The sequence below is a fragment of the Wasmannia auropunctata genome, unplaced genomic scaffold, assembly GCF_000956235.1.
Source record: "Wasmannia auropunctata unplaced genomic scaffold, wasmannia.A_1.0 LD336041.1, whole genome shotgun sequence".
NCBI classification, from domain to species: Eukaryota; Metazoa; Arthropoda; class Insecta; order Hymenoptera; family Formicidae; genus Wasmannia; species Wasmannia auropunctata.
The window spans coordinates 585,720-613,713 of NW_012026849.1; the positions used below are offsets into that span (position 1 = coordinate 585,720).

The 27,994-nt window shown below is 44.1% G+C and overlaps 1 protein-coding gene across 1 annotated transcript; it reads right to left on the reverse strand.

The window, feature by feature from the left end:
- Positions 1 to 121: 121 nt before the first annotated feature.
- Positions 122 to 27,522, reverse strand: LOC105451893 (serine/threonine-protein kinase minibrain). The gene is made up of 7 exons (XM_011692613.1): positions 27,415 to 27,522; positions 7,462 to 7,630; positions 7,037 to 7,204; positions 6,663 to 6,949; positions 6,408 to 6,554; positions 5,754 to 6,186; positions 122 to 3,287 (listed from the first exon to the last, which is right to left on the reverse strand). Exons 1-7 carry the CDS (start codon positions 27,511 to 27,513, stop codon positions 2,815 to 2,817), a joined length of 1,776 nt encoding a protein of 591 aa, XP_011690915.1. The 5' UTR covers positions 27,514 to 27,522; the 3' UTR covers positions 122 to 2,814.
- Between the last annotated feature and the right edge of the window lie 472 nt (positions 27,523 to 27,994).

Consider the following 27,994-nt stretch of genomic DNA (forward strand, 5'->3'; position numbering starts at 1 on the left):
TTCTTTTAGATGCATCTTTCGGAGAGCTGCTCTCTTCTCTCCCTTTAGGTATTTATTTATGTCATAGTGAATCTATCTATTTTTAAGCATTGCTTTCGAGCTATCTAATCACAACACAGACTCACATTACGACTCTTGAAATTTAATGTATCTTAAGCACCGATTGCCGTAAATCTCAATGCGATATAAAAACATTTATGGTACAAGTGTCAGTGGGCTTCGTATTCCTATTTGTCCGTTGGTGATTTATATATTATTAGATACTGTTAGAAAATTTGTTTTCGTTCGGTAACTTATTATAAATTCGAGTATAACAAACTTCAACATCTGAGTTGCAATATAGAATGTCTCGTGTATATCTCATTAAATCGTATCTGCAAATGTTCTTGTATTGCAGGTGTATAAAAATATACAAATCATTCGAAAGGCCGCACGAATAAAATGATTCTTAGCAGATCGAATGGCTTGTGAAACGTTAGACTTTTCTCAGCTACTCGAAAGTGTCTTATATATTTCTCATATATTTACAACTAATACAACAAGAATTCAAATCTAAATTTCACAGTGAGACTCGTTACTTTTCCAGAAAATACATTGTAAGAATTCTCTTGGTCGTCTAATACCTTTTTTTTGGCCAAGCTCTTTTGACAACAGTCGCGCAGTCAATGCAGACGAAATTGCTTTGCCGCTGCTTTATATTTACGCATTAAAATTTTCGTACAAAAAAGATATCGCAATTAAAACGTTAAAGATGACGGTAATATTGGGAATTATACATGTAGCTTCATATTTATCGGAGACCACAAAAGGACAATTAAAATTAGATACAGAACGTTTTAAAATAATTTAATAATAGATCGGTAAAGATCCGTCAACAAAAAAGATTAATTACGTTTATCCCATATACAATGTAATAAATGTGACATTATAATGCAGATAAATTATTCTTCAAATCTTAAAGTCTCCATTCATGTTATTCTCTTTTGTATGGAAGAGTATAAAAAGCCGCAAATGTATAAAATATACCTTGTAAACAGATTTGGTATTTCCATATTTTACTATCGTGATTACAGAAAAGCAACATGCATAATTCTTTAAGATTTCTTTCTCTTTACAGCATATATTATTATTATTTTCTATTAAGTCATATTTTTTTTTCCTTTGTAACATCTGGGTGGTATAGGGATTATGGATGCATTTTAATGGTCTGCCTTCAGGTACTATACTACACTTACAATCGGTAGTTTCGTGACAAAATGTGGTTGATGGTAATAAGAAAGAAATTATTAGTTTCTATTTTTGTTCGTCATCTAGTCTTACAATACATAAATAATAAAAAAAATCGCATTTCAATCGAGATTTAAAACATTTGGCCGAATAAAAGTAGAGTCCTCTATACAAATAAAGGGGCTACATTACGATTGGTGCGAATGGCATAAGCGCAGCGACCATCGGGGCAAAACGGCAAAAATCAATGACGATTGGCGTTGGAAACATGTGTATGCGAGTACGCGCGTATTGTTTATTATAAAGTACCTAGGTTCTTTGTATGATTATACCATTCTTGATCTCGATCTTACGTGTATGCTGCTTTTTAACTTTCTTATTACTGCTTTTTTTTATGTATAAATATGTATTGTTGTTAAGCCGCGCAAACCTCGTTTGTTTAAAGTCCTTGTTCAACAACAAACTGACGTTTGCAACATCCTTGTCTTCCATTAAAGTAAATAAAAGATTCGAGTTTACATGTCTGTGTGTGTGTGTGTGTGTGTGTGTGTTGTTTTGTGTATGTGTGTGTGTGTGTGTGTATTTTATCTCCTCACACTTAAAAGCTAAACCCTAAAGCTGCACTCTTATCATTCACCTAAGTGTATTGTACAAATAACTAGCAGTCGACGCGACTGTTTGCTCGCAAGTACTTGCTAAACCGTTTACATTCGTGACATCGTGTATAAAACTCTATTGGAGTACATGCTTACAATGGTAATTCTTACTTTTTCCTCCTTTTTTTTTATTACGCGGTAATAATAGTAATTATCACTTTTTCGCTCTCTAGGCCACACAGTTTGGTTGCCGAAAGTTTTCCGCTCAGCCGTTTCTGCTAAAAACTGCTAAGAGTGTTTGTGGAAATCGGGCAGGACCCGAGAGGCCAGCTGGGTTCATCCTCACTAGACCATTTACTGTCTGTCCGTGCTCGAAGCTTTCGCCAATCTTCCGTGTTAGACACATATATCACTCTCATAGGACCAGTCAGCTTGATAAAAAATACGAAAATTCAGCAACGTAACAGAAATAGAGGTTTTCCCTAACACCTTCCTCTATTTTTTTCTCTCGTAGCCTCTTCTACTCGTTGGAATTCTCATACAGTCGTTAACGCCGCCGAGCTTAGGTTACTTTTTCGTTTCTATGATCTCTTGATACACAGAGAGATTTGGGCTTTGTGACTTGCGGTATTTCTTGGATTTTCCGGGAAATTTCGTTTTTGTATTTTTCAGAATTGTTCAGCCAAACCAACGTGTCCGAAAAATTTCTTGAATCCACTGCCGAAGTTGGGGCTAATCGCGACACCGTGTTTATTTGTTTTTTCTTCTTGCTTCCTTTTTGACTCTGTGATGAGAAAGCAGCGTCGGGGAACGACGAATTTTCAAGATGTTTACATGCCATTTTTCCCGCTCTTCTATCGTTTTCTCATTCAATATCACGGTATCATCATTCAAGGCATGCCATCTCTGTAAATCTAGCTACTCAACCTCTTCACGGTCTTGCGTTCGCGACGAGCTGTACTGTCCACCGTTAGTTGCCCCCTCTGCCACCTTAGTGGATAGCGACTGGGCTCTGCTGGACGCATACCCCGACCATCGGGCTATCTTCTCTCTCTGGATCTCGCTGGTTACCGGACGACACCGTTGACGGCTGTCTGACCATACCGTGTGTGTCAGTAGCCGAGTAGCCGTAGTTGTAGAAGTTCTGCTGCTGAATCATCGGCGAGGTCATCATCGCCGGCAAATGGGGTATACCAGGAAGTATTAGGCTATTGTACGATCCAAGAGAGCTCTGTATCAGGGAGCTGTCCATGGATTGCATGGACATCGGAGCGGACGTGGGCACCCCAGTGGCCGACGTTGATGGGTAGCCCGTTGTTATGGCACGCCGACTGCCCGTGTGACGGGGCGAGGACTCGCAGTCCATGGGCTGGTAGCCGCCACCAGGGAGACTCGATGCTTGCATCTGCTGCAGACTGCCGCCGCTGCTGCTGCTGCTGCCCTGTCCCGACATGGTTACCAGTCCTGGGACATTGAAAAGAGAAAACGTTAGTAGGGGAAGTAGGACATTATCTTTTCGCAATATAGATACATATATATATATATATATATACATACACACTAATGCCATAATCATCCACGAAAACCGCTCTAGCTCTTACAATCGAATAATCACTAATGGGAATAAATATAAATAAAATTTCAAACGTCTACAGGGACATTTGCAGGCAATAATCTCCACCGCTACTTTTTCTTCGCGCACATTCGTAAGAGCGTGACAGCACATTCTTTTAAGAACAAATATCGATTTGTTATTATTTCTTTTATCCATTATCATAAATTTATAAAGCCAAGTCAATCTTAAGTCATTTCTTAATCGAGAAATATTTGACACGCTGTGATTAATAACGAAATTGTCGATCTTAATTCCTACTATGCATTTTATTTTGCTGCAAAATGTATACTTACAGAACGATTCGCCAAAGTTATCCAAGTGACAATATCGAATTATGTTATATGAGTAGCGTACTTAAGGAGATATGAGATTACGATTTGTTTGTTTATCGTAATCGCGTAATCGATTTGCATCGTGAGCTTCCCTTAATTATGTACGTAATAAGTTAATGTGCAATCGGGGGGAGGTTTTACATTAGGCAAAACTTAAGAAGAGGGGTACATAATAGTATAAATGCATATATGTATATATATATATATATATATATACATATATATTACCGATATGGACAAGACTTATTTCACAGAAACGTTACAACTTCATGTCCCATTTACAGCATTGCACTTGTAAAGTGCACGATGCAAGCAGCTAAAGCATGCATAAAAAAAAACTAGAAGACAATGATGTGAGAGACTTTTCTACAAAACAGAAAAATTCGCTTAACACAGATGCAGTACTTTCAGTTGGAATATGTTCTGCGACAATCATCCCCGACAACATTTGTGTAAAACAATTTGCCATTTTGTTTAATCACAGCGAAAACACGAAAAAAAAACGCTTAAAAGAAACATATTCCAGCAGTGACATGATGCTATTTTGTTTGTTTTTTCTTTTTTTTTTGTCCTTATGTTCTAAGATATAGTCATCAAAAAGGACAGTCTCGTGTTATAATGAATAATTGGCCTCACAGTAGACATTAATCGTATTAGAGTACATCGTGTCGGTTATAATTCAGGAGGCACGGGCTAGCAATATCAATCCGTGTCCCAAAAGGGAGTACCTTCAAGCAAGCAAAGCTTCGCGCAATACATTCGAGGCCAGGATATGATTTATCAGGGACATCGTTAGTCTTTTAGCGTGTGTAGGATTGTTTGTTAGATACAGAACTTACTTATGTTAGTAAGTAAGATTAGGGTTGGGGCCTAGGACAGGTCGTCGCCGCCCCGCGGATACGACAGTCATCGAGCCACGTATTGTCCCCCCATCATATCTACGGGCAACAACAAGAATCGTTTAGTTTGCGCAGAAAATAAAAGGTACCATTGAAAAGGGAGGATTCCGCGCTCGATCGCGGAATCAAGCGTACGTATATTTCTGCAAAATTATAACATTTCTCAATGCAGAGAGCAAACGTCCTCGATACCGCCTAATATAATTATATTCGACTATACAATCTCGATTTTTAAAGAAAAGCATAACAGTTGAAAAACACCTCGTTTCAAGATATTGTAAAAGTAAAAGAGAGGGAGAATTTCTTATTTTCTGCACAAATCAAAACCTTCCTAAACTCTCAATAGTACTGTCCGTCTTGAGTTTCTGTTTATATCTACCTTGTGCTCAATTACTCAAAGATAGTTCAATAACAGCTCAGAGATATCATTAGCCGTGATCAAATGCATCTTTTCTCTTTTGAATCGTTCACAAAAACGATTTGAAACGTTGGGAATTCCTGTAAGCTCTCAAGAAATCTATTGCAGCCTGAACAGAACATGTGATTGCAATTAAATATTTTAACCTGCCTCTTAATTATTATATTTATACAAAATTCTCTATATAGATATAACGGGCTCAGTGAGAAAAAGTCAAAAAAATCTTTTCTTTCTATAGCGGCACCCATTTGCTGAGAAGACCGACTCAGAGGAAACTATGGATTAAATGTATTATTAGGTGAAGTAATCAAATATGATATTAATAATGAATGATGAATGAAATCAAGCGACATAGAGCCATACTTTGATAGTAAGATCATATTTCTCGCTGCAATTAATCGTTTAAGGTACAGTTATTGTGACATAATGCAAACCTGACACGTTTTCAACTTCAGCTAACGTTAATTTCGAATCGTGGTTACCCCCGTGCGACACGGAGTTACACGACGCGGACGTAGACGAGACAAAGTTCAACGTTGAAAACCTGCCAGCTTCAGAGAAAATCAGATTGTGAAGCACATAAATGCGTATTCGGTACTTCTCTCCTCTATGTTACACAGTGACTCGGCAAAATGGGATGGCGCCAAACGAGTTAATCGGACTTACCGTGATCCTGGCTCATCGACACCACTGCCGGACTCGTGTTCGCACTGTTGGCAGCAGCGACGTTCGTGTTGGTCCCCTCATCGGCTGTCCTCTTAAAGAAGTTGTGCTGAAGCGCGTAATACGGCGTTACCCGTGTCTTCGGGTCGAAGTCCAACATCCGTACGATTAGGTCCTTAAACTTGAGATAATCGGACATCGAATGGCCCGGTTCCCCCATCCGCCTGCCGCCAGGGCCGCCACTCTCAACACCTAAAATATCGTGCAAGCGCCTCGTGCCGGGAGGTTTGTATTTTTTACCGTCCTTGGACTTTTTCAGCACGTACGAGCCATCCGTGGAGACTTTGTCAAAGTACTTCCGCGCCTTGTGCGCTTGGTCCAGTATATGTTTCGGCGGCATTCCTAGTACTTCTACGATTTTGTTCATTTGATCAACCTGCAAATCATACACGTGAAGTCTCTCTTTATGCCGCCAAACAGATATTTGTATTACACCGAGCGCAACATGCGCTTTTAAATCGAATAGTTTATTTGCCGTTGTAAATGTATCTCAATACGGCTGAAAATAGTAGCATCTCGTGCTAATGAAATTAATTATCGAGAGCTACAAATTCAGCGCAAGTTAGAAAGAACGTTGTGTAATCGATCGGTCTTTACCTCGTTGGCCCCACTAAACAGAGGTTCTCCCGTGTGCATTTCTACTAAAATACATCCCAGACTCCACATGTCTATCGCGAGGTCATAAGGTATTCCTAATAGGACTTCTGGAGATCTGTAGAACCTGGACTGGATATATTGATATATCTACGAACGCAAAATAGAAAGAGAAAAAGATAATATGAGTGAAAAAGAATCGACGATGAAGAGCGAAAATGAACGCTCACTAATTAGCGCTTTTTTTAAGACACCCACTCTTTGTCCAAGTTGACACGAGCTACCGAAGTCGACTATTTTTATCGCACTTCGTTTGGGATTGCACAAAAGGATGTTTTCAGGTTTCAGATCACAGTGAATGATGTTCAATTCCGGCGTAGACAGGAACAAGAGGGCAGTACACAGTTGCTGTGCAAACTTTCTTGTCAAGTTCAATGACACTCCTCGGAAATTCGTATTTCTAAGTAGGTCATATAGATTATACGATAGCAGCTCGAATACCAGACATAAGTGATTCCGCCACATAAAATGCCTCTTCAGTTTAACTGTAATCAGAAAAAGAGAAGGCGTTACAGGCGTCATGTCGCGCGGTAATTTTCAACTGTAGCGCGCGACAGTGTACACTCACGTACCTATATAATACTTGTTGTCGGTATCCGCTCTGTTCATCATTTCCAATAGCCTAACTTCGATTTGCGCTTGATTGAGAAAAGGCTTCTTGTTCTTGATGATTTTTATTGCCACTTGCGTTTGCTCTTCGTGGTCAAATGCTTTCACTACTTGGCCAAAACTGCCTTTACCTGTAAACAGAGAGAACGTATAAGTATTTACGTCGAATAATTCAGGCCAATTTGAATAAAAGTAATGTTTTCGTTCAACAATACAGTTGTTAAAAACGATATATTGTTTATTACATATACCTCAAAAATATCTTCGAGAAATAAAAAAATATCGACTAACATTTGACGGAAAATTATCGCGATATCATATTTACTCTATAAATTACAATTAACTCGATACTGATTCTAAATTACTTGCTGCCTTCCTTCGATCTTACCTATTAACGAATCGATCTCGTATCGATCGAGGAACTTTTCCCCATTCTTGATGATATAATCGTGATTATCGTCGTCCCAGCCGTCGTTGTAGAGTTTCCTCTCCTTCTTATGCGAGCCATCTTCCCCTTGCATCTGCTGTGCTCTCCTCTTCTTCTTCGCATAGTAAACCTGGAAGAGAAATTAATATAATCAGTCACGATATCCCCGATATATAATCGCGGAAGGTTTTTTCGTCAGGGTTCTATCCTCGATATGACGACAGAAAAATTCAAGAGAATAAATCGAAATAAATTGAACTGAATAATAATGAATTTCACAAATGTAACGATCGTATATTGCCATCATTTTTAATGCTTGCCTAATGCTTTATGATCAATCTCTTCTTCCTCTCGTTTTTCGCGAGTGCGTGCCCGCGGGTTGTAAAGTTCCGTATTTATTATTATTAAAACGCTCTTAATATTTATCAGGGCTATTTTATGTGACGTATCGAAAACTCGAAAATGAAACCCTTCGTCAAGTCGCGACGACTCATGTAATCAGCGTATTAATTGAGGAAAGGTAACTCTCCGCTCGGACAACCGACCGATTGGTCCAAAAGTTCGTTGCGACCCGCTTATCTGTATCAATCCGCCGGACCTAGAAAACGGGGTTACATAACGAACCACGCGGCCCGAGGTTATTATTCGCGCATGTAGGCTGTAGGTCCATGACGTTCCGCGAGATGAGGGGGGAGGGGAGGAGAGGAGAGAAAGAGAGAGAAACTGGCCCGATCGATCGCTTATATTTTTCCACGATGTATAAATTGCCGAAGAAAACGCAAGAGCTCGCCACCCTCTCTCATCCTTTCCTTCTTCCCGCTCCCTCGGTCAAAACGGCGCCGCGAATCGTCCGCGTAAAAAAAGCGGAATCGTATAATTCGCCGTAAATATCTCCGCGTCTATACGGGACGAGAGGAAGAGGTGGTGGTGGCGCGCGACGCGAGAGGATGGAAGGGACGCGGAAGGGACGCGGGGGAGGGGGGCAAAAGGGAAAAGGGCGCAGAATCCGATCTGCCGCCTCCGTCCCGGGAATCGATATGCTCGCGACCACGTGAAAACCACGCCGTTGAAAAGCGACGGTCGGCCGCTTCCGCGTAAAATCCGACTCGGCGTCGCGGCGCGCGTGCAGAGAACGATCGACGATCGCGGCGGCGACAAGTGGGGCATTCCCCGCGATATAGCGCGAACGGAGGATTTCCGGTCCTCCGACGAAAATTTCCTCGCGATGAGGCCGAGGGAGAGAAACGCGCGGAAAGAGGGGGGGGGGGAGAATTGAGGGTGGGCGAGAGAAGGCCCCCGCGGATCGGGCAGGACGGTGGTTGTTCGGTTGGCACGCCTCCACCGGGTCATCGACACGGTGATGGTCAGCGCTGTATCGGCGTCTACTAGTTACTCTATTTCGGCATCGATTGTACCGTCGAAGAAGTACGAGGAGCAGTCGGTGTTACCGCCGCTGCCGCCGCCGCCGCTGCAACTGCAGCGGCGGCGGCGGCGGTGCGGCTAATGAACCCACGCCGACACTTTCGCGCAAACGAGGGGAGGAAGGGGGTACCCCGAATCCGCGGATCCCGGAAGCGCGGAATCGCCGATGGCGCACGGCAGACAAGTTTATCTTTGATTTCGATCAGTCAAGCCTATCAAAGCTCGATTTACAAAAGGGACCGGACAGGTAACTGATCCGTTGGATTCACCACGATATAAGAATCGTGAAAAGAACCACGAAAGGAAGCACGTTGCTCCCGAATGTCTTGCATTACGGTAGGAAGTTTCCTCGACGTTTTTTTTTTTTTTTAAAGAAAAACTGGGATCTTTGTGCTGCGATTTAGATTAATATCGCGAAATGTATTACCTATACAATAGGTCTCATTTGAGATCTGTGGAAACTTATTTGCGAGAGATCGATCGGGTATCTGTCAATGGAACTCCTCCTGCAGTAAATCGCTAGCATCCGTATTAAATACCGTCGAAAAGTTTCTCACGATGTTATCTCTTTACAAGTTCGTGCCACGAAATGCCGGTTACATTCTCTCATTCAAGGAGGAATTTAAACGTTTCCAAACATCATATCCCTCGTGATTTACGCCAGTCTTTCCCGGGGAAACGCAACCGATCGGTATATCATTTTCATGGTTTTTAAATAGAGCCTTACTATTTTTGCCGTTAGTCCACAAATAAACGGCTGCTTAAAGTATCATTCCCGAGCAAACCACATTTCATTGTTTTAATTTATGGCACGATCCCCGTGCCCCTCTCCCCCTTTCCACCCCCATCAGCTTCACCCTCTTTTCTCATTCTCTCTCTATCTCTTTGGCGGATGAAGATAAACGGTGGCCTCTCACGATTTTCAAATAATGTCTACCGCTTTTCGTGTTAGCCCGTGAATTGAAACGCTTAAAATACCGCTTCCGAACACAAATGGCGTTTTTTCTTTTTAATTTATGGCGGTTCTCTCCGCGGGGAGAAGGATAAAATCGGAAACCCCTGCCGGGGTCAGGCACAAAGCCGCCCCCTTCCCGCCTAACCGCCAACCTCCCCCGCCTCCCCCACCGCGGGAAAGCTCCTCTCTCCGTGCGAACGAAACTTCCGTGTGCTTGATAAAGGTATCCCGATGTAACCCGACGTGGTTAAAACTTCAGCACCGGTCGCAGGCGGTGGATCTTCCTCTCCGCGAAGGAGCGACACAGGAACACCGACCTTATTTCGCGCCGGTATATGGGTTACTCGGAAATTTAATTCGCGCGCGTACTTCTACCATCCGATGCCGCGGCGCGGTATTTCCCGGTCGAATTTTTTTTCCATACGCTCGTCGAAAAAAATAATTTCAGCTCCATCCAACTCCAGGGCAACTCGTGTTACCCGCGACGGCGAGATCGCGTGAGCGAGACGGTCGATTTCGCGTTATTTCGCCGGGTACTCTACATGAGAGCGATTTCATTAATTAATTTTTTTAATTTATTTATTATCAATTTAATTTGTATACATAGAGAGAGGAAAGAGAATCTATCATGCATGAAAGATTATTTCCATATAAAAATTCTTTTTAATTTCGTAGATTACTATGTCACTCTCTCCGTTATCTAAGACGAAGTCTCCATTACTGTCGTCTATTGCATTGCCGGGTGTCTTTATTATATACGATATTTTCTATTAAATTCGACATATTGCGTTTCTGCATCTGCTGCAATGTTTGTAATTTGCTATTGTAGACACGAAGCAAGAAGAGAATCGTCTCTATAGGACAATCGGACGCTAAACAAGGAGACTTCTTGGAGACTGATAATTTATTCATTAATTTTCGTGGTTGCTTATATTGCATAACGTTCTGTAACGTCATACAAAGTTACATGAAATCGTTAATCTTCCGAATCAATTTCCATTTATGCGAATGCGAGAAATGTCAATGAGCAAATTCAAGAACAGATTCTTTTTGTGCCAATCGTCATCATTCGACTTGGTTCGATTCGATCGCGTGGGCAAAAAAAAACTGGAATTAAGTCTTATGTCCACGATACTAGAGATCACTCCGAAATCTCGGAGCAGTAATTAATAAATTGAACAATTCGGCCAGTTAATCAATGCAACTCTGGTCAATTCTTTCTCCGTCCGAAATTTCAGAGCGACTTCTAGCATCATGGACACAAGACGGCTTTAATCGGCGCGAATTCGTCAAACGAGACCTATACGATTTCATTCTCGTCCCTTCTTATTGTGCCAGTTATCGTTGACAATCTCTATCCCCACTGAAATCCTTCCCCGATTGAAACACCCGTTCTCCGTTTCTTCTTGATTATCCCGATCGCAACGCGTCGTCAGGGAGCGAGAGAGAGAGAGAGAGAGAGACGAAAGCACGGACAAACGGGGTGTTGAAAAACCACCTGCGCAAACTTTAGCGTAGCGCTAAGCGTTCGAGAAACGAAAGAGCGGGGGACTCCTGCAAAAGCATACAGGTGCGGAAGGGTTTCCTTTTTAAGTTGTACGAGCCGGATTGATCGAGGTATCCGCTAGATGGAGCGTGTATGGCTTTTCGACGATCCGTACATAGAAACTGATGAAGGCTGAAGTCTCAGAATCGCGGTCGTCGAGTGCGAAAGGGAGGGAGGGAGGGAGGTAAGGGAGGCCTTGCGGAATAATCTCGTGTAAGAGCGTCTGGACAATATTTTCTAACGATGATATACCGCGTGGAGCAAGAAAATGAGCGAAATCGAGATCTCGCGTTTGTTCTCCTTTTTTCGATGCAGAAAAAAACCTGTTGTTTAAAATATGCAATCCAATAATTGACAATTTCCTTAATGACTCGTTTATTAGGTCATTCACGGATTTAGATCGAACGAATATGTAATCGCTCTCGTATCCTTTACAGGAAGGAGAATGCTTTTCTAAAAATAAACCATTGTTCTTTTTAAATAAGTCGATAGTATCGAAAGATGCAGATATTAGAGGAGAATATAGATTCTTCCGATAGCAATAACAGTGATCCACATAAATGCACAAAGTGCATAGAACAAATTTATTTGATATTATATATAAAAACGTTTGCAGTATTATATAAAAACGTTTGCATTATATAAAAACGTTTGTTAATAATAATGATTACAATAATAGATATATTATGAAAAATGAACATACAGTGCACTTTGATGTTGATAAAAATAAAGAACGAAGGAGGCAAAAGTAAAGAAAGCCGAGGTGAAAGAAGCTCCACGCGACGACGTGCCTCTAGTATCTTTCTCTTTCCCTCTCCTCTCTTTCTCTCTCTCTCTCGCCATCCTTCCTCGCGCACGGTCACCCTCTTTCTCGTTTCTGTTGCTATGCGCGAGTGCACGAGACCGGCCCCCCATACGGTGCGTTCACCATTAGCTTCGCCAAAAGCAGCCGGAGGACCACGAGAGCCGAGCGACGACGGGGGAGAGCGAGAAGGATAATGAAGAAAGAGAAAAGATATTTTCTTTCCGGTAGAAACATCGATTTCCAAATTAACCGAATTGCCCGTTAAGCGTAGCAACGGGCTGTGCGCGCGGGCTTGTGCCCTGTATTCACTTCCCTAGTCTTTTTTTTTATAGTAGGAAGAAATCGTCAGGGCGATCACGAACGCAGTTGCCTCGTGAGTGCGTGTCATTCTCTTGTCAGACCGATGAATACGACCTGCCGAAAAAGATTGCCGAACGGATTAGATACCGTAAGGGTTAAGGTCGTAGGGGACCCTGTACGGATCCTCGCAGTCTCGGCCCCGGCGAGGCGGCGCGACGTAAGGAATAATCCCGCTATGAATCCCCTTATAGCTTCCTTCTGGCGACACGGAGCACTATCGGGGCCCCGCTTCGAAAACCCGTTCCCGGCGCCGCCGCCGGTTAGCGCGTTTTTGCGTGTTTGTATCGCAAACGAGTCTCGCTAAGTGGATTTTCGCGTTGAGGAATCTCAAAGGACCCTTAAACAAATACGAAGGAATACGAAGCCGGATTAAATCATCTCGCAGAGAGGTTCCCCTGCTCCGCCCGCCTGGGAGAGAAGCTAATTGCGACGCGTACGCTGGTACGAACAACACTCTTTGACTCTTTGATACGCCCTCTTATTTCCCGACAACATTCCCGCCGCGGGACAATTCCATCGAGAATTGTGAAAAATTGAATCTGAAGATATTTGTATGAAGAAATAGGATAGAATAACTGTGTGTGTCCAAAAGCCGAGATACGGAGCGTTTCTAGCGTAAAGAGAGCTTAGAGCTGTTCATGACAGAATTCCACGAGAATGTAGCTGAAAATATTTACAGACAATACAAAATATATACCTGAAAGACGCAACGTTTACATTATTTTCTCTAGATTTCTTTAAAAAAAAAATATTAGAATTTTCATTCGTAATTATTCCATAAACGTGGAAGGATATGCGAGAGTCCACTCTTTTCAGGGGGAAACCTGCAAAACTTTGGAACCACGCGTATTGGAAATGATTTATTAAGGCATTATTGAACATCGGTAGCCTTCCTATTGTCGAGTCAACGCGCGTTCGTAAGCTACAAACGCGCTTCAATTTCTCTCTTTCTCCTCGAGCAAAATGCTTTTCCCGCCTTTTCCCGCTTAATGAACTTCCGCTTTTGCGTACGACTTCGCAACTTTTGTTCGCGAAAGGGGGTCTCGGTGAGTTATTTATAAATCACGTTCACGCCGGATCGGCATACACAGCGGCGGAATATAACCGCGAGTGCGTCGCACCCGACGACGTGCTAGAGGAGCCCTCGAAAGCGCGCTCGCGCCGAGGTGCCGTGTAAACGCGATCGCATCGTCAGCTGACTGGACGATGACGAGTCGACATAAATTCCAGCGCGGACAGCGTCACACGACAGTTAGCTTTGCATTCCACCTTCATTTTTTCCGCCTCCGTTGCCTTTCTCTGTGAATAAAAAAAAATATTGCCCGTGAATACCCGAGTATTCAACACGAGCAGAACTTATGGTAGATCGTTATTCGCGAAACGCGCAGAGAGAAAGAGAGAGAGAGAGAGACAGAGAGAAGGGGAGGAAGCGTTCAGCATACGAGGAAACAAGATTATTCGTTCGACAAATATTTCGGGAGCCATTTGAGATGCCAGAGGAATCAAACGACGACGAGGAGGTACCTCCTTGATAACGCGAAAAGTACCTCGGCAGCGCCCAATTTCCGTGGAGGAGCTATCCCGAGGAGCAACCTGATTTAACTCCGCTAGTGCGTTATATAGCTAAGAGAGTCTATACTTCTAGAATTAATATACAGATCTCTCGAAAGTGTTGCTCGAGCCAGAATTTATCCTCAAGCAATGTTATACGCACGTAGCTCCGCAATCGAAAGAAGGTCTTCCCTCCCGTCCCGCCTTTCTTTCGTTTCAGACTGATTTTATGAGTTTGTTTACGATACGAGTATAAAAGAAACTCGCGGAGTTTCGGTTTAGCTCCGGTTAACTCAATGGGGAAAATTATTTTATGTTAATATCAACAAGTTTTGTCCCTGAATAGATCCCATAGGTTGCTATTACATATTACAGAGTACAGTCGTTATTTTTTTTTATCACGTCATTCGTTTGCAACGGATTGAAATGTGATCTTCTTCAATTTTCGGATTATCCTCTGTAGTCGTGAATCTTCGAGACTCCCTCCCTCCACTCCCACAGATTCTGAATAAAACTGCTGTACACTCGTTTCTCCTCAATATTCTCGCGAAGATGGACCATCTATAGGCATCCAAGTGCAAGGCAACGTCGTCGCGGGTATGATGGCACGTATATTTTTTGCTGGCAGAGTTATCGAAGGAGAATGGAGAGAAAGAGAGAAAGAAAGAGGAGAAGGAAAAGGAGTAGGAGGAAGAAGGAGAAACGACGAGGAACGCCACGCCATCGGACGGTTGCGAAGCCGTTATGAATATCCGCCTCGCCGAGACGAATGCCGTACGATCCAGGATTCAGAGAATGCAAGAAAAGAGATAGAGAGACGGGGGGAGGGGGGAGAGCGAGAGGAAGGACGGGAGAAAGAGGGAGCAAGATAGCAGAGGATCGGAAGGAACAGATAAGAGAGATAAGAAGAAGGCAGGGCCGACCCGTGGTATCTCGATACCCGTATACCTCGATAAGACAAGGCACCAAGAGAAGCGACTTTTCTCGGTGTGATTACAATTACAATTTAGATTCTTCGTGCCTTCCTCAAATCTGTCCTTCTCGAAAAGTAAATATACCGATACTCTCAGCTAACAAGTTGGAAATAAGAAAGTAAGCTTCTCCGCGAGCTGGAAACTAGGAACGACGAATAAAATCATCGCGTCTCAATTAAGAAACGCGATTCGTATATTTGTGATACAATTTATTGCACGTAACGCCGAAGACTACGTATAGAAAATTAATTTCTCTCGACACTACCGATAACATGACTCTGAATGAGACCATCCGTCTTGTGGAAAGTAGAGAACGCTTTGCTTTTTATCCCTCTCATACTTTCATTATGTCCAACAAATCGTCAATGAGAAATGTTCTGACTCACCGACGAACATTCTTTACTCTCTCTCTCTCTCTCTCTCTCTCTCTCTCTCTCTCTCTCTCTCTCTCTCTCTCTTCTCTAGAGCTTTCGATTGAAACAAAAAAAAACAACAGTAATTTCGTGTATCATTAATTTCATCGTTCGTTATCGTTACTCGTTGAACTAACAGCAAAACTGTATACGCTTCGTTATTGTAACAATGTCGTTAGTTCCGCGGACAAACTCCAAAGTTCATCGCGTAATTCGTACGTCGATACATATATACAAAGGCAGATTACAGGCGACGGCGCGGGGTATCCTGTATACGGCCGCCGTAAAATATCTTTCCGGTGCTCCGTGAAGGGGTTAACGGAACAGTGTCCGGAACGACCGGCCGGCGACTTGGTACACACAGTCCGACCCTGGAAGGAGAGGAAAGAGGAAGCGGATGGGGGAGCGAGAGAGAGGGGGGAGCGAGGTAGATAGAAGGGACGTGATCAGCCGAGTCATGAATGAAGTGACAGACGAAACGAGCGAGAAAGCCGGCGGCGACGACGACGGCGACGGCCGTTTCGCGACCTTCCGGAGAGCGTCGCGCTTATATGTGCCACTTCTCTCGCCTCTCACGAACCGAGCCAGTCGCAAGACGAAAGCCTCGCCGATGTCACGCGCAACATGTCCCATCGCCGTCACGATTAATAAACGCGCTACACAATGGTAGGACGCGCAAATCTGGCTACTTGCAGACCGCGATCCGCCTGCAATCGGAATCTCGCTCGGAAACACTGCACACGCAAGAGAATTCCTTGGATTTTTCTTTTACCAATCTCAAAAAATAGAAAATCTTTGCTCCTGACGTTAGAAATTAGCAAATCTACCGTCGATTTTAATATCGAGAATTAAAATGTTCTTTTTTTCACGCAAAATTGTACGCCTTGTAAAAGATACGTATACGCACACGAAATCTTGACATGACCCTGGAAAAGATTTTTCTTTAAAAATAGCAAGCCCTGTCCGCCCAGTACGAAGTCGTCTCGAACGAGCTGAAGATTTCGAGCTCGAATTGACGCGTCTGGTGACGCGCGCAGGGCGCCGAAAAATATTAGCCCGGTCCTGCAGCCGTTTCTGCGTTTCTGAGTCACCAAGCTTGAGCAACGGTCAGCGGAAAGTTTCGGCACGGCCAGACGACAGAGAGCCGATAGAGGAACAGCCGCAGAGAGAAGAGGAGAGGCACGGAGGAGAAAAAGACAGACAGACAGACAGACAGGCAGGCAGACAGACAGGCAAGCGCGAGAGACAAGTCTCGGCGTCGCGTCGCGTCGTGCTGCGCCGCGCCGCGCCGCGCCGTGCTTAATCCGCTCGAGAGCGAAATTACTGTCGGACGAGATCAGAATGGACAATGGCTTAGAAGTTGTAGGTAATTCCGCGTGGGTAATTATTGTGCGCGAGCTCGCGAAAGCGTCTCCCCTTTCGCGTCGTCTCGGGGCGGGATTTTGAAAATCTGAGCGCGAGCGGGGCTTTAATTTATCATAGCGACCGCGAGAGCGGCGCGTGATAAATTAAAGCCTTCTTCTCCTCCTCTTCTCTCGTGTTCTCCTCCTCCTCCTCCTCTTTCTCCTCCACCTTCTCCCCCTATTCCGCGGTTGCCGCGGCTGTATGATTTATTTCGCGAGGCAACGCGTCTAACGCGCGTGCAACACTGACCGCGCGGCGCATCCTCGAAAAATAAACTCGGCCGTCGTCTCTAATTAGCGGCGTTGAGTAGATCTGGCTGGAGGAGGGATCGCGAGAATAATCCGGAGTGGCATGCTCGCGAGTTGTCTTTATTTTTTTTTTTTGATACTTCGAATTATGAACTAATTGTCTGACGCGTTCCGCCACTCTGGAAGGCGACCACGACTCGCGATATCTTGATTCAGAAAATGAAATGATACTTTATGAGCGGTCGCGATAAGCGATACTCTGACATCGCCGCAAGTTGCATCCTCCTTTGCGGAGAAGACACCTATAAATAGCTCTTGGGAAATGTTTTTTCTGAAATAAACCGCTTGAGTAAGATGCGGTCGACATTACGAAACGTAGCGATCCGGACTATATCTTCTTTGTACTGCGGTGGAATCCTTGGGAAGACGGAAAGTTTCGCCGACCCTTCGTTTTTCGATCGTCAACGCGGACGGCGCTAGAGAGAGTAGATCGAAGTTTCAAGGCCGGCAAGGCCGAGAATCGGTCACCCGGAAGGAGGGGGCTTGGAAACGGTGGACTCTCTAGTATTCGCCGTTCCTTTGTACGGGGCACGAAACCACCGCCGCCGCCGCCGCCGCCGCCGCCACCGCCACCGCCGCCACCGCCGCCACCGCCGCCGTAAATTCGGCGGAAGGATATTCGAGGCGCGATCCCGGCGAGATCGGGTAAAATCAGGGCGGACTTTCACGGGCGGGCGACACGAAACAAGAAAGCAACCACGAAGGGGGGAACCCTCGTTCCCCTCGTCCTCCCACAGACACGCGCGCTCTTCGCCGAGGCGCACGTAAAACGTGTAACGCTTAGTTGCACATCAAGCTCATCGGCGGACACTAGCGAGACTTTATTGTAACCTACTTACGTCGAATTTCACGCGCGACGCAGATTCCCGGAGATCGCTCGTTTCTCCCTCTTTTCCTCCTTCGCGTTTCACTTTGAATAGCGGCGGCTGCGTCTACGACGTGATGCATACGTCCTGATTTTCCGGAAACTTCGCGTTTCTTGCCCGATCCTTTCGCTCGAAGGTTTCAGTTTCTTGTTCCGATATTAACGATATTTTATTATGATTACGTATATACAGCTATTATTTATAGAAGCAGCTTAAAAAAATTCTTCGCGTATATTCTGCTTGTACTGCATTATCGTATATGGTCAATATAGCAAAATATATTTATTACATTTATCTCACAATTTACGGACGTAAGATTCACGGTTTTTTTTATGCTTTTATTCATTTTCTTATTTTTTACAACAGTGTTATTTTATACAACAAGAAACGAAGCTCTTACCACGAAATGCCTCTTGGAACGATAAAACGAATGAATCGCGAGATAGGGGATTAAGTACATATTGAAATTTAGATATGACGCCATTGAAGATTACTTGCGACGGAGTATATTTAATATATGAATTAAGATGGATAGCGCGGGGATTGCGTTGTTCTTAAATGAGTGATCGCTCAACCGTGACCGGTGGAGAAATTGCAAAAATTTTCGATTCCCTTCTCGCTCTATTTAAAGGCGAGGATATTGCATCGTATTGCTGACTCAATTTTTTCTACGAGTTCCTGTTTCGCCTCACGTACTAGAGGCTTTGCTAAATATTTGCAGGCTTTGCAAGTGATACTTACTTTGTAAGTTTCATTCCTTCAATTTTACGAAAATTAAAGAGAAATTATTTAACAAATAATTAAAATGAGAAAACGCCAACACGGTCAAAGGCGAATTTTGGTGTTCGATAATATTCTAAAGTGAATCGTACAATTATTTGAAATAGATTATTATGTAATGATTAGATTGTTACAATTATTTATATATCGATATTTATATATCGAGTTATTTACGCTTGTGTGTACATACATTATTAAAAATAGGTCGTGTGTGAGATTTTAAAATAGACGAGACATTATATTATGAAAATGTTATATAGTTAAATTATCATTATTTTGTGTGTGTGTGTGAACACGCATTTAAAATATCCCTTTACATAATGATATTTCTGAGACATCTTCAAATATATCTAGGTGACTAATACTTCCACATTTAAGTTTCCGAAAAGAGAACAAATAAAATTAGGTACAGATAAAATCGTGCAAAATATTAAAGAATTTCCAATTTCAACTAGAAACCAATTTAATTTTCATTAAAGATTTGCCCATATAAGAAGCTGCACAGTTTACACGAATTAAAACATTTTTGTTTTGTCTACCATGGAAAGTAAACAAAAAAATGGTTGGAGAAATTTCAAGATTCTCTGCAGAGCTGCACAAGTGGTGTACAAGAAGGGAAGCGTTAGTATTTCGTTCCGGGTGCAAAACCGGCTGGTTACGACGTTGTAGAAGCGCAGCCGCTAATTCTCCGCGGAGGCCTTTAATCTCAACGCAGTCTCAACCCGATTCCCGCATCTTCTTTCGGCATTCGGTCGGAGTCCTTGAATATCTCTCCCGCATTATGGCGTGAGCGAATACGCGCACGTAGACGCGCACACATACACACCGCCGAAAACAGGCTACATCGCCAAGGACTTCGTAGAAGATGAGAAAGCACCTTCAAAGGTGGCTCCTGCCAACAGCCCTCACTCGCGCCGCTGCGCTATGCGATATGCATAACACAGAGCCTTAATGCAAAGTATCTTTTAACACATTCTCAAGCGCAAAAATACAAAGTATAGTCCGGAGGACGCTCACATCTTTTTTGCCTTTTAACATTATTTCCCGCCGCCAGTAACTAACTTTTTAGTTTATATTAGGCTTTTCGCTTTACGAATACTCTATGCCTGGGTTTCCATTAGAATCAAACTCCGCGAATTTGGCGAGGAGGTTCTCTCGTCGTCGGTGCAACCGCACCGAATTCGAAGAGAGCTCTCTCTCGCTCTCTCTCTCTCTCCTCGGCTGAGTGCAGCCTCCAGTGTGCAGTGCGGGACGTTACGTACGTACACACGGGACGAGCGGACGGCATCTGGGTCGTCTTTAATTATTCGCGAAGCTATTCTGACTTGTGACGAGCGCCTCGAGCGATGGGATTCGATTCCTCGTCGTTGCCGTCCCTTAACTTAAATGTGGGACCCAGGTCTCATGAAAATCTCTCTCTCTCTCTCTCTTTCTTTTTCACCGTATATCGCGAGTACAATACGCAAAGTTTATTCTACAAATTGCCACCTCGCGACGTAAGACGAAAATGTGTCAATGGCCGAACGTCCGAGTCAACGCCCGCACATCGATCTTTTTCGGAATCTGCACATATACGCCGTTCTAACAAAGCTACATAACTATTTCCAAGAGGGCACCGGAAAAAATTTTCATTTCTTTTTGATTAATAAATTAATTATCATCGCTATATACGTACGCATGCATTTACGCAGTTTTTTTCTTCGCGCGACTAACGGGCGAGTGTTGCACCGCATCGGACGGCGACGAAGGAGTCGCGAACGAAACACTCGCTCCGAAAGGACGCGCGGTGGTTGCACTTTCGACCCACGACCCCCGGGGTCAGGTTGCAACCGATTTAATTTCAAATTTAAACGCCGTTTGAATTTAAATTTAACCGGTGCCGCTGCCCGATTCCACGTTGCGGCTCACCGAAGCAAAATCCAAAATAGTGTGAGTATAATTCAGGCTTATTCCTCACACCGGGCCGGAAGCCGCGGAGTTAAGCGCCACCGATCGTTTCACGTTAACCGATTTTAATAAAACGCTACGCACTTTCCCGCGATGACTTCTCGGTATATATATAATACGCGTTATTCCGGTAGCAAAACGCGCATCCCGCAAAGTTATTGCCTTATGACACGTACATTAGAAATTCTTTGATTTATTAATAAATTTAATAAATTATTAAGATATTAAAAATATTGGCACGCACCCCCCGTAAAACGACGTGAAACAGCGCATTATGTCGAATATAAATTTCAAAGCGTAGCAAATTCATGTAAATGAGCCACTTACCATATTTCAAAAATAGCCGACAAAATGGAAGTGGCTTGATTATAATTTCAACATGTACATCATATGTACATGTATAATATCGATTCGAGGCAAGATTTCGGCTTTGCCGGCTCTTACGTTACTTTTAAAAATAAATGTCTCGCATGTGTAAGCCAGGTGTATCGACGTAAGTTTGCCGGTGTATATAATTTCTGTGAAAATGTGCGATTTGGATTTGAGCGGCGGCGGTAGCGCGCGCCAGGATTAGAGCGCGATCGATAATAAAGCTAAAATATGTCACTTTTGCGAAAGTGGCTCGCGACGTAATTTTCTTCGGCGGACTTTTCGAAGGACGATATTACGGATTCTGCAGGGAGAGAGAGAGAGAGAGAGAGAGAGAGAGCGAACTTTCAGGGAGTGGCGCATCGTGGCCCTCCGCTGAAAGACATCGGCCGATTCCTGAGAACTGCCGGGAAAGAGAAATGCAGAAAGAAGAAAAAGAGAGAGAAAGAGAGAGAGAGAAAATGTTCTCAGACCATTTTCCTACTCATGTCTCTTCCTCCTTTTCCGCATCTGTCTCGCAACACGAGCTCGCGCATCGCTTCGATCTCACAAACTCGCGAAACAAAGTGCCGGGGCTCGGCTACGAGTGCGGGAAGACAGACGGTACGCTTCTCTCGTATATATGTTAAATATTTCGCGGTCTTGTCCATTGTTCTCCCGCCGCGCGAATTGACTTTATTGGCTTTCGGCTCCGCGCGCCGAGTCGGATTCGAAGCGTTCCCTATTTGTCCACGTATGTCGTCGCGCGCGATGTTGCACAAGGGATAATTCTGACTCCGTGATAGATGCGGCACCGGGAATACCTACGGTTCAACTTTAACGAAATCCTGACACCTCGCGTTCCCATTATTCGCTCGAATATTTCAAGTTAAATTACGCAAAATGGCATCCAATCAAATCCAGTTTCTATCATAACAAAAAAAAAACAAAGGAAAATGATTGAGCGGTCCGTAAAGCCCCATCTACATAAGTCGCAAACGCACAACGCAACCGCAAACGCGGAGGAAAAAAAGAAAAAAATGTCAAAAAAAGAAAAGAAAGAGAGAAACGCGTTTGCGTTTGCATTTTGCGTTTGCGACTTATGTAGATGGGCCTTAAAGATAAAACACAGAATGTGGGAATGAATTTCTATTTTCTTTACGTTTCATTAGGTAAACAAGGTAACGTGTGCGGAGGCCCGCGCGACCCCAATTCGTGCGACATTTCTAATTTAGAAATCGCTTTCCGCATCGTTACGGTTATTATGGCGACGCGGGAAAAAATTCTGTTTGCATTCCTTAACGATGTGCTTGGAGGGAATTAATACTAAATATCGCGGTAATGCACGGGCGATCATAAATACTTTGACGCGATATATTACCGTGGTGTTTGCTGGAAATAACCGTGTATGAAATATTCAGCGGCTTGAAACATAACGTTAGGGTGTAAATCGTTGCGATTTTTTATCGATTATCGCGCAACGGTATAGTGGCGGGGCCCCTCCATTATTACGCGTTCATTATAGATCGGAATCTCTAGCGTCCGCCTAAATCCGTCATTATCCGTGCGCTCGCCGCCGTGCCTTCAGCACCGTCATAAAAATTACAACGTCGAAACATGCAACAGGTTCAACGACGAGAGATCGCCCCCATCATTCTCGCTCGGTTTGCAGAGCAAAAATTATCTCATGGCAGAATCCAATTAATTTTCAGCTTCCTCAGTACTGACACTTTTGCCGGAACCTGACAATCAGTTCGGGAACCGATCGGTTTTGACCGCAATCGAGCCAAAGACGAACGATGTTACAGCGATCGCTCTTGAAGACCTTTGAAAGCCAAGTATTTTTTTTCACAGATATTTACGCGCGACGTATACACGTTAAATCGCTGGAAAAATGGGATTCCGTACGACAAACGAAGCCAAACGAAGTTTCCAAGACGTAAACCGTGAACGAGATATCCGAGCGTGACGATAAGTGCCGCGACCGCGACCAGATAAGACGCGCGGCGCCCCATTGCGGATCTATTCCGAGGAGAGCGGAGAAAGGGGAGGAGAATGGAGGTTAATATCCGGTCTCTTTTTCCCGGAACTCACATGATACCACGAATAATCGGTGCGAACCGGCCGCTCGAGAGACCGCACTGCCATGGACCGGCACGGAGTCGGCACGGCTGGCACCTAAGCGCATAGCTAGTCGACCTGCATCCACGGATATGCAGGATTCCGGCGTCGACGGACCTCATACCACTGGAATGCACCGAACGAGCTACAGGCTCCATACTCCGTCCCCCGGTGTCCCGGCCCCCTGGCTCCGGCACGCGCTTCTTCTTTCACCTTTCTCCCCCTCCCCCCATCATCTCTCGTCGATCTCTCTCTCTCTCTCTCTCTCTCTCTCTCTGCCGTTATCCCCTTTTTTCTTTCCGCGGTCTTCTTCGCGACCGCTTACCAGTTACCACTCGGGACGTGTTAATGGCTTCGGCCGGCCACTTGGGTTACCAAGCGCGAATCTCGTGTCACCTCGCCGGGTTTTTGACCGGGTACTCGCGCCGATCGATCGCGACGCGAGTCGGTCGGCCAAGAGAAGAACGCACGGCGCGAAAGTTTCCAAACGGACTATTATCCCCCGTAACTTCGTCGTCAATAATTGCGTCAGTTTGTCGTAAATCGCAACGCAATTAAAAATAAGAGGTACTCTGGACTAAGTTTTCGAACGTCTAATAAAGCCGCATTCAATTAACTTTAGACAGACGTGACTTCGATGAAACTCCCTGCAGCCTGAGATATTATAGTCGCAAGAATAATACGCGGCGTGAATATAAAATTGTGAAATTGTAGCGAAAAGAGCTCACCGGTGTTCTTTTCGGATACGTGCGCGCTGATATTGACGAAAAGAACGAAAGAAGAGAGTATGCCAATCGGAGAAAATCACCACTTTTCGAAATTACTAAAACTACTTCAATAAGGCAGAGAGTACGACGCATTTGACCTCATTGCGCCCCCTTATAGCCATCTCCCCCCCCCCTCCCATTTTCAAAACACCTTGAACAATTTCGAGAAATGGCCTTCTCTGCCTTGTCCCGGGACAATCGGCGTGTGCGTCCCCATTTTGCCCGTCTCGTTCAATAACCGAAGGACCACGTGACGAGCCCGCGCCTCGCGACCAACGAGATTGAATCGGTGAATAATTTATCCGCGAAGAATTCAAAGAATCGACAACGAAGAGGTTCCCACCGCGCGCGACGACGGACTCCCTCGCATTCCGCATAATTGCCGTATATCGTCGTCGATCCATAAATAGCGACGCGACGGAGCCCTGGCGGGTGTGCTCCTCCCGCCACCCACCGCTTTATATTGCTCTTCGATCGCGCCCCGATCGATCGCGCGCGCGCGCGCGTATCGTTATGTTATGGACAAATCGCGGCGCCTCGCGAGGACTGCGTAATCACCCGACGATTGATGGCGCGCCACCGTTACCTCTCGTAACGCCGCCGATAAAATACACAGCTTCAACGACGACGACGACGACGACGACGACGACGACGACGACGACGACGACAACGACGACGACGACGCGATATAGCGCGTGCAGCGCGCGTTTTATCAGCTAGAGATGCGAGACGCGCCGCGCGTTCGATCGTCGGATACAATTCGTCCGTCGGGAATATGGATAGTCGTTCACCTACCAGCCGGATCCCGGATCCGGACCGAGCGGAGTGAGCGAACAAATGCGAACTTAACTTGCTCGAGTAAAGACGAACGACGCTGCCGTTGAAACGGCAGCTTTGCTTATTCGCATTCATTAGCACGCTTGCAGATCAGGCTTTCCCCTGCGCCGCGATCGTCGATCTCGAACGTATAACGTACGCAATTGTCGCATGATCTAACCGGAAGACGGGATTAGCCGAATAATGCAGGACCGGTTCGGCGATAAGTATCCCCGATTATTCAGCGCGCGCGTTATCGGTGCTGCGGTCACCTATATGATTCCCGCCGATCAGAATTCGACGACGCGTCATCGTTACGGGACCGAGATGAAATTTCCGCGATGCAGCTAACGATCAGGCGATGTAACGGGCGGTTTTTTCATATAAGGTGCATTTGTAGAACCCGCAACCTTCCCACGTCCGCTCGCGACAGAACGATTCATGTCCGTTCTGAACTGTGTCGTTTCGCGTAGGCGCGATTTCCATTTTTGTGTCTCACGGAGAAAATATCGTATAACAGTATATAAAAAATATATTCTTTTTTACAATATTTTGTCGCAAATCCAGGAATCTTATTTTCATTACATTGGTAAAAATTCACGTTATAAAAAATTTTTGTTGTGAATTGTGCTGTGAACTTACGATGTATTTATAATTACATCATAATGTCACAATTTTAATTACATATCTAAAAATTACTATATAACATTTAATTTTCATTATATAATAAAACACACGACTTATACACAGCTTAAAGTAATTACACGCAGATATTAAGATTTCTTTCTCACTTTAGTCGTTTTGAATTTAAAAAAATGTGTTATCCAAATTATAATAGTTATTTTACAAAAAATAAAACACATAATTTTTTTTAGGAAAAATATAAGGTTTGTCATAATGTCAGCATTCCAGGATAACAAAAATTTCATTGTGATTTTTACTGATATATTTTCTTCGTGCACGACTTTCAAGGAATGGTCCAATCTGTGGTAAATCACAAAAATCGAAGTACAAGAATCTCGAGTCATTCCGCGCGTTCCGTGAGTTTTCACGTTCCCACCCTTTACACGATCTGATAATGATTTCGCGACGTTGTTTATTCACTCGCACGTTATAATCGCTCGATAACTGAAGGTAAACAATCCACGTAGTCCTTGCGCAAATGAATACTATCAGTCTCTCCGTTCGAAAATCTTAACGTCAGAATCGTAACGTTTGGTCTTATCGCGATATTATTTACGTTCGATAATTGCGATCAAATCGCTTATCAATTTGGTGCCCACATCAAATTCTCCTAACGGGAAATGCGTAAAGATAATATGAGGAAATTCCGGCTCGAGATTACGACTGGGAAATTAAATTTATTGGATCTCAATCCGGAAGACTTGATTCGAAATCCATAAATAATAAATAATTTTAGAACGCACGTTATTTGAGAAATGAGAAAAAAAATGAAAGGTTATTGAGAAAGATAACGTTCAACCGCATAATAAATTAACGATACGATTGTGTGTACAATATGATCGAATAAAATGGTTTACAACTGATAAGTGTTATCAGAAAGAATGATAATAATAAAATTGCTTTTCAAATTATTCCCTCTAATATATCGTCATCTTTACAAAATGCATCATCTTCGCATTATTGTCAATATTTGCATTGAAATATCGCAAATATAATCGGAAATTACAATATCAGGTAAAACACGAAATAATCATTTGTAACGTTTACACGATAAAATTAGATAAATCCAGACCCCAAGATTCGAACCGTAGATAAAAAGTGTCTAGACTACCTATTTATCTGCAATAAATATATAAATTATAGATATGTACAGTCCTGCTGCTTGCAGGCCTCTTTTTATCAAAGGTGCTATAAATGTTAGAAATTAAAAGTTTGCCGCTTCCCACTCTCCTGCGTCGGTAATCGATAGGCGACACTTAGAGCTCCAATAAAGATATTATATTTTCTCATAATCCAAATATAGGGAGCCATCCATCACACCGTGCACAAAACGTAGGAGTACCTGAACAAACGATACACGCCGATAACTTTACTTTCGAACATCTCGGCCCTGGCTTGATACAAGCGCTCGTAATACGCTTCTACGGCAAGGATCGTTCGAAACTCCGAAAAACTTTCAGACAGTTTACACGGATGAGAGATAGAATTAACTGGTGCGACCTGATAAGCTATCGGTGCGATAGAATCCCATATATCTATACCGCTGTTTCGAATACCTTCTTGATCAGCGTATCGTAAAATTTTTGACGCGGTGATTTATCATTGACTTTACAACACACACACGCGCGCACACATGTGTGTGCATATATATTGTATATATTTATGTAAATAATATAAATATATGTAATTATACAATTTAAATATAGGCGTAAGGGATAAAAAATATATTAATACACATCTTCAAAAAAGGGTTCTTCTCAAGGAAATGCGTAGCGGAGATTTCGGCGCGGCGGCGGGAGCCGTCGCCGAGCCTTCCGCAGGTAAATCGTGACAACGGAGTTTCTTACCTCGTTGATGTGCTTGTAGGTCTTGATGAGGTCGACGCTGAGTTTCCTGAGGGGCGCCGTCGCTGGATCGCGAAACCTGTGGGGTATCCTGGCCTGCATGGCGTGAATGTCCGAGGGGGTCTCCTGCGGAACCCCGCCGGCAGCCCCGCCACCCGCGGCACCGGCTCCACCGCATACCGCGGAGGGCATGGGCTCCTCGGCCACCAGGCGCCCGTAAAGGGGCGCACCGCCGGTCCCCGTCCTCCCGCTCACTGAAAGCACCAGGAGACAAACGGATCAATGCATGGCGACGGCCGAAGAGTACTCACTTTGATACACCCCGCGCGTGCACATTCGACCCTCGAGCGCTGATCGCAGGGGTACGTACACGGGCGGGAGGGGGGAAGGAAGAGGGGGAGTTACTATATCGAGCTTCTCTGCTCAATTAAATTTTGTTCGTCGCTTCCTTACTGCTACACGCTACCTTCGGACGCAATTATATCGAGACATGCTGCATCATCGAAATGAGACGTGATTATCCCGCAGGTACACAATACGAGTAGTTACTATAATCCTTCACAACGATTCTGAATACGATTCT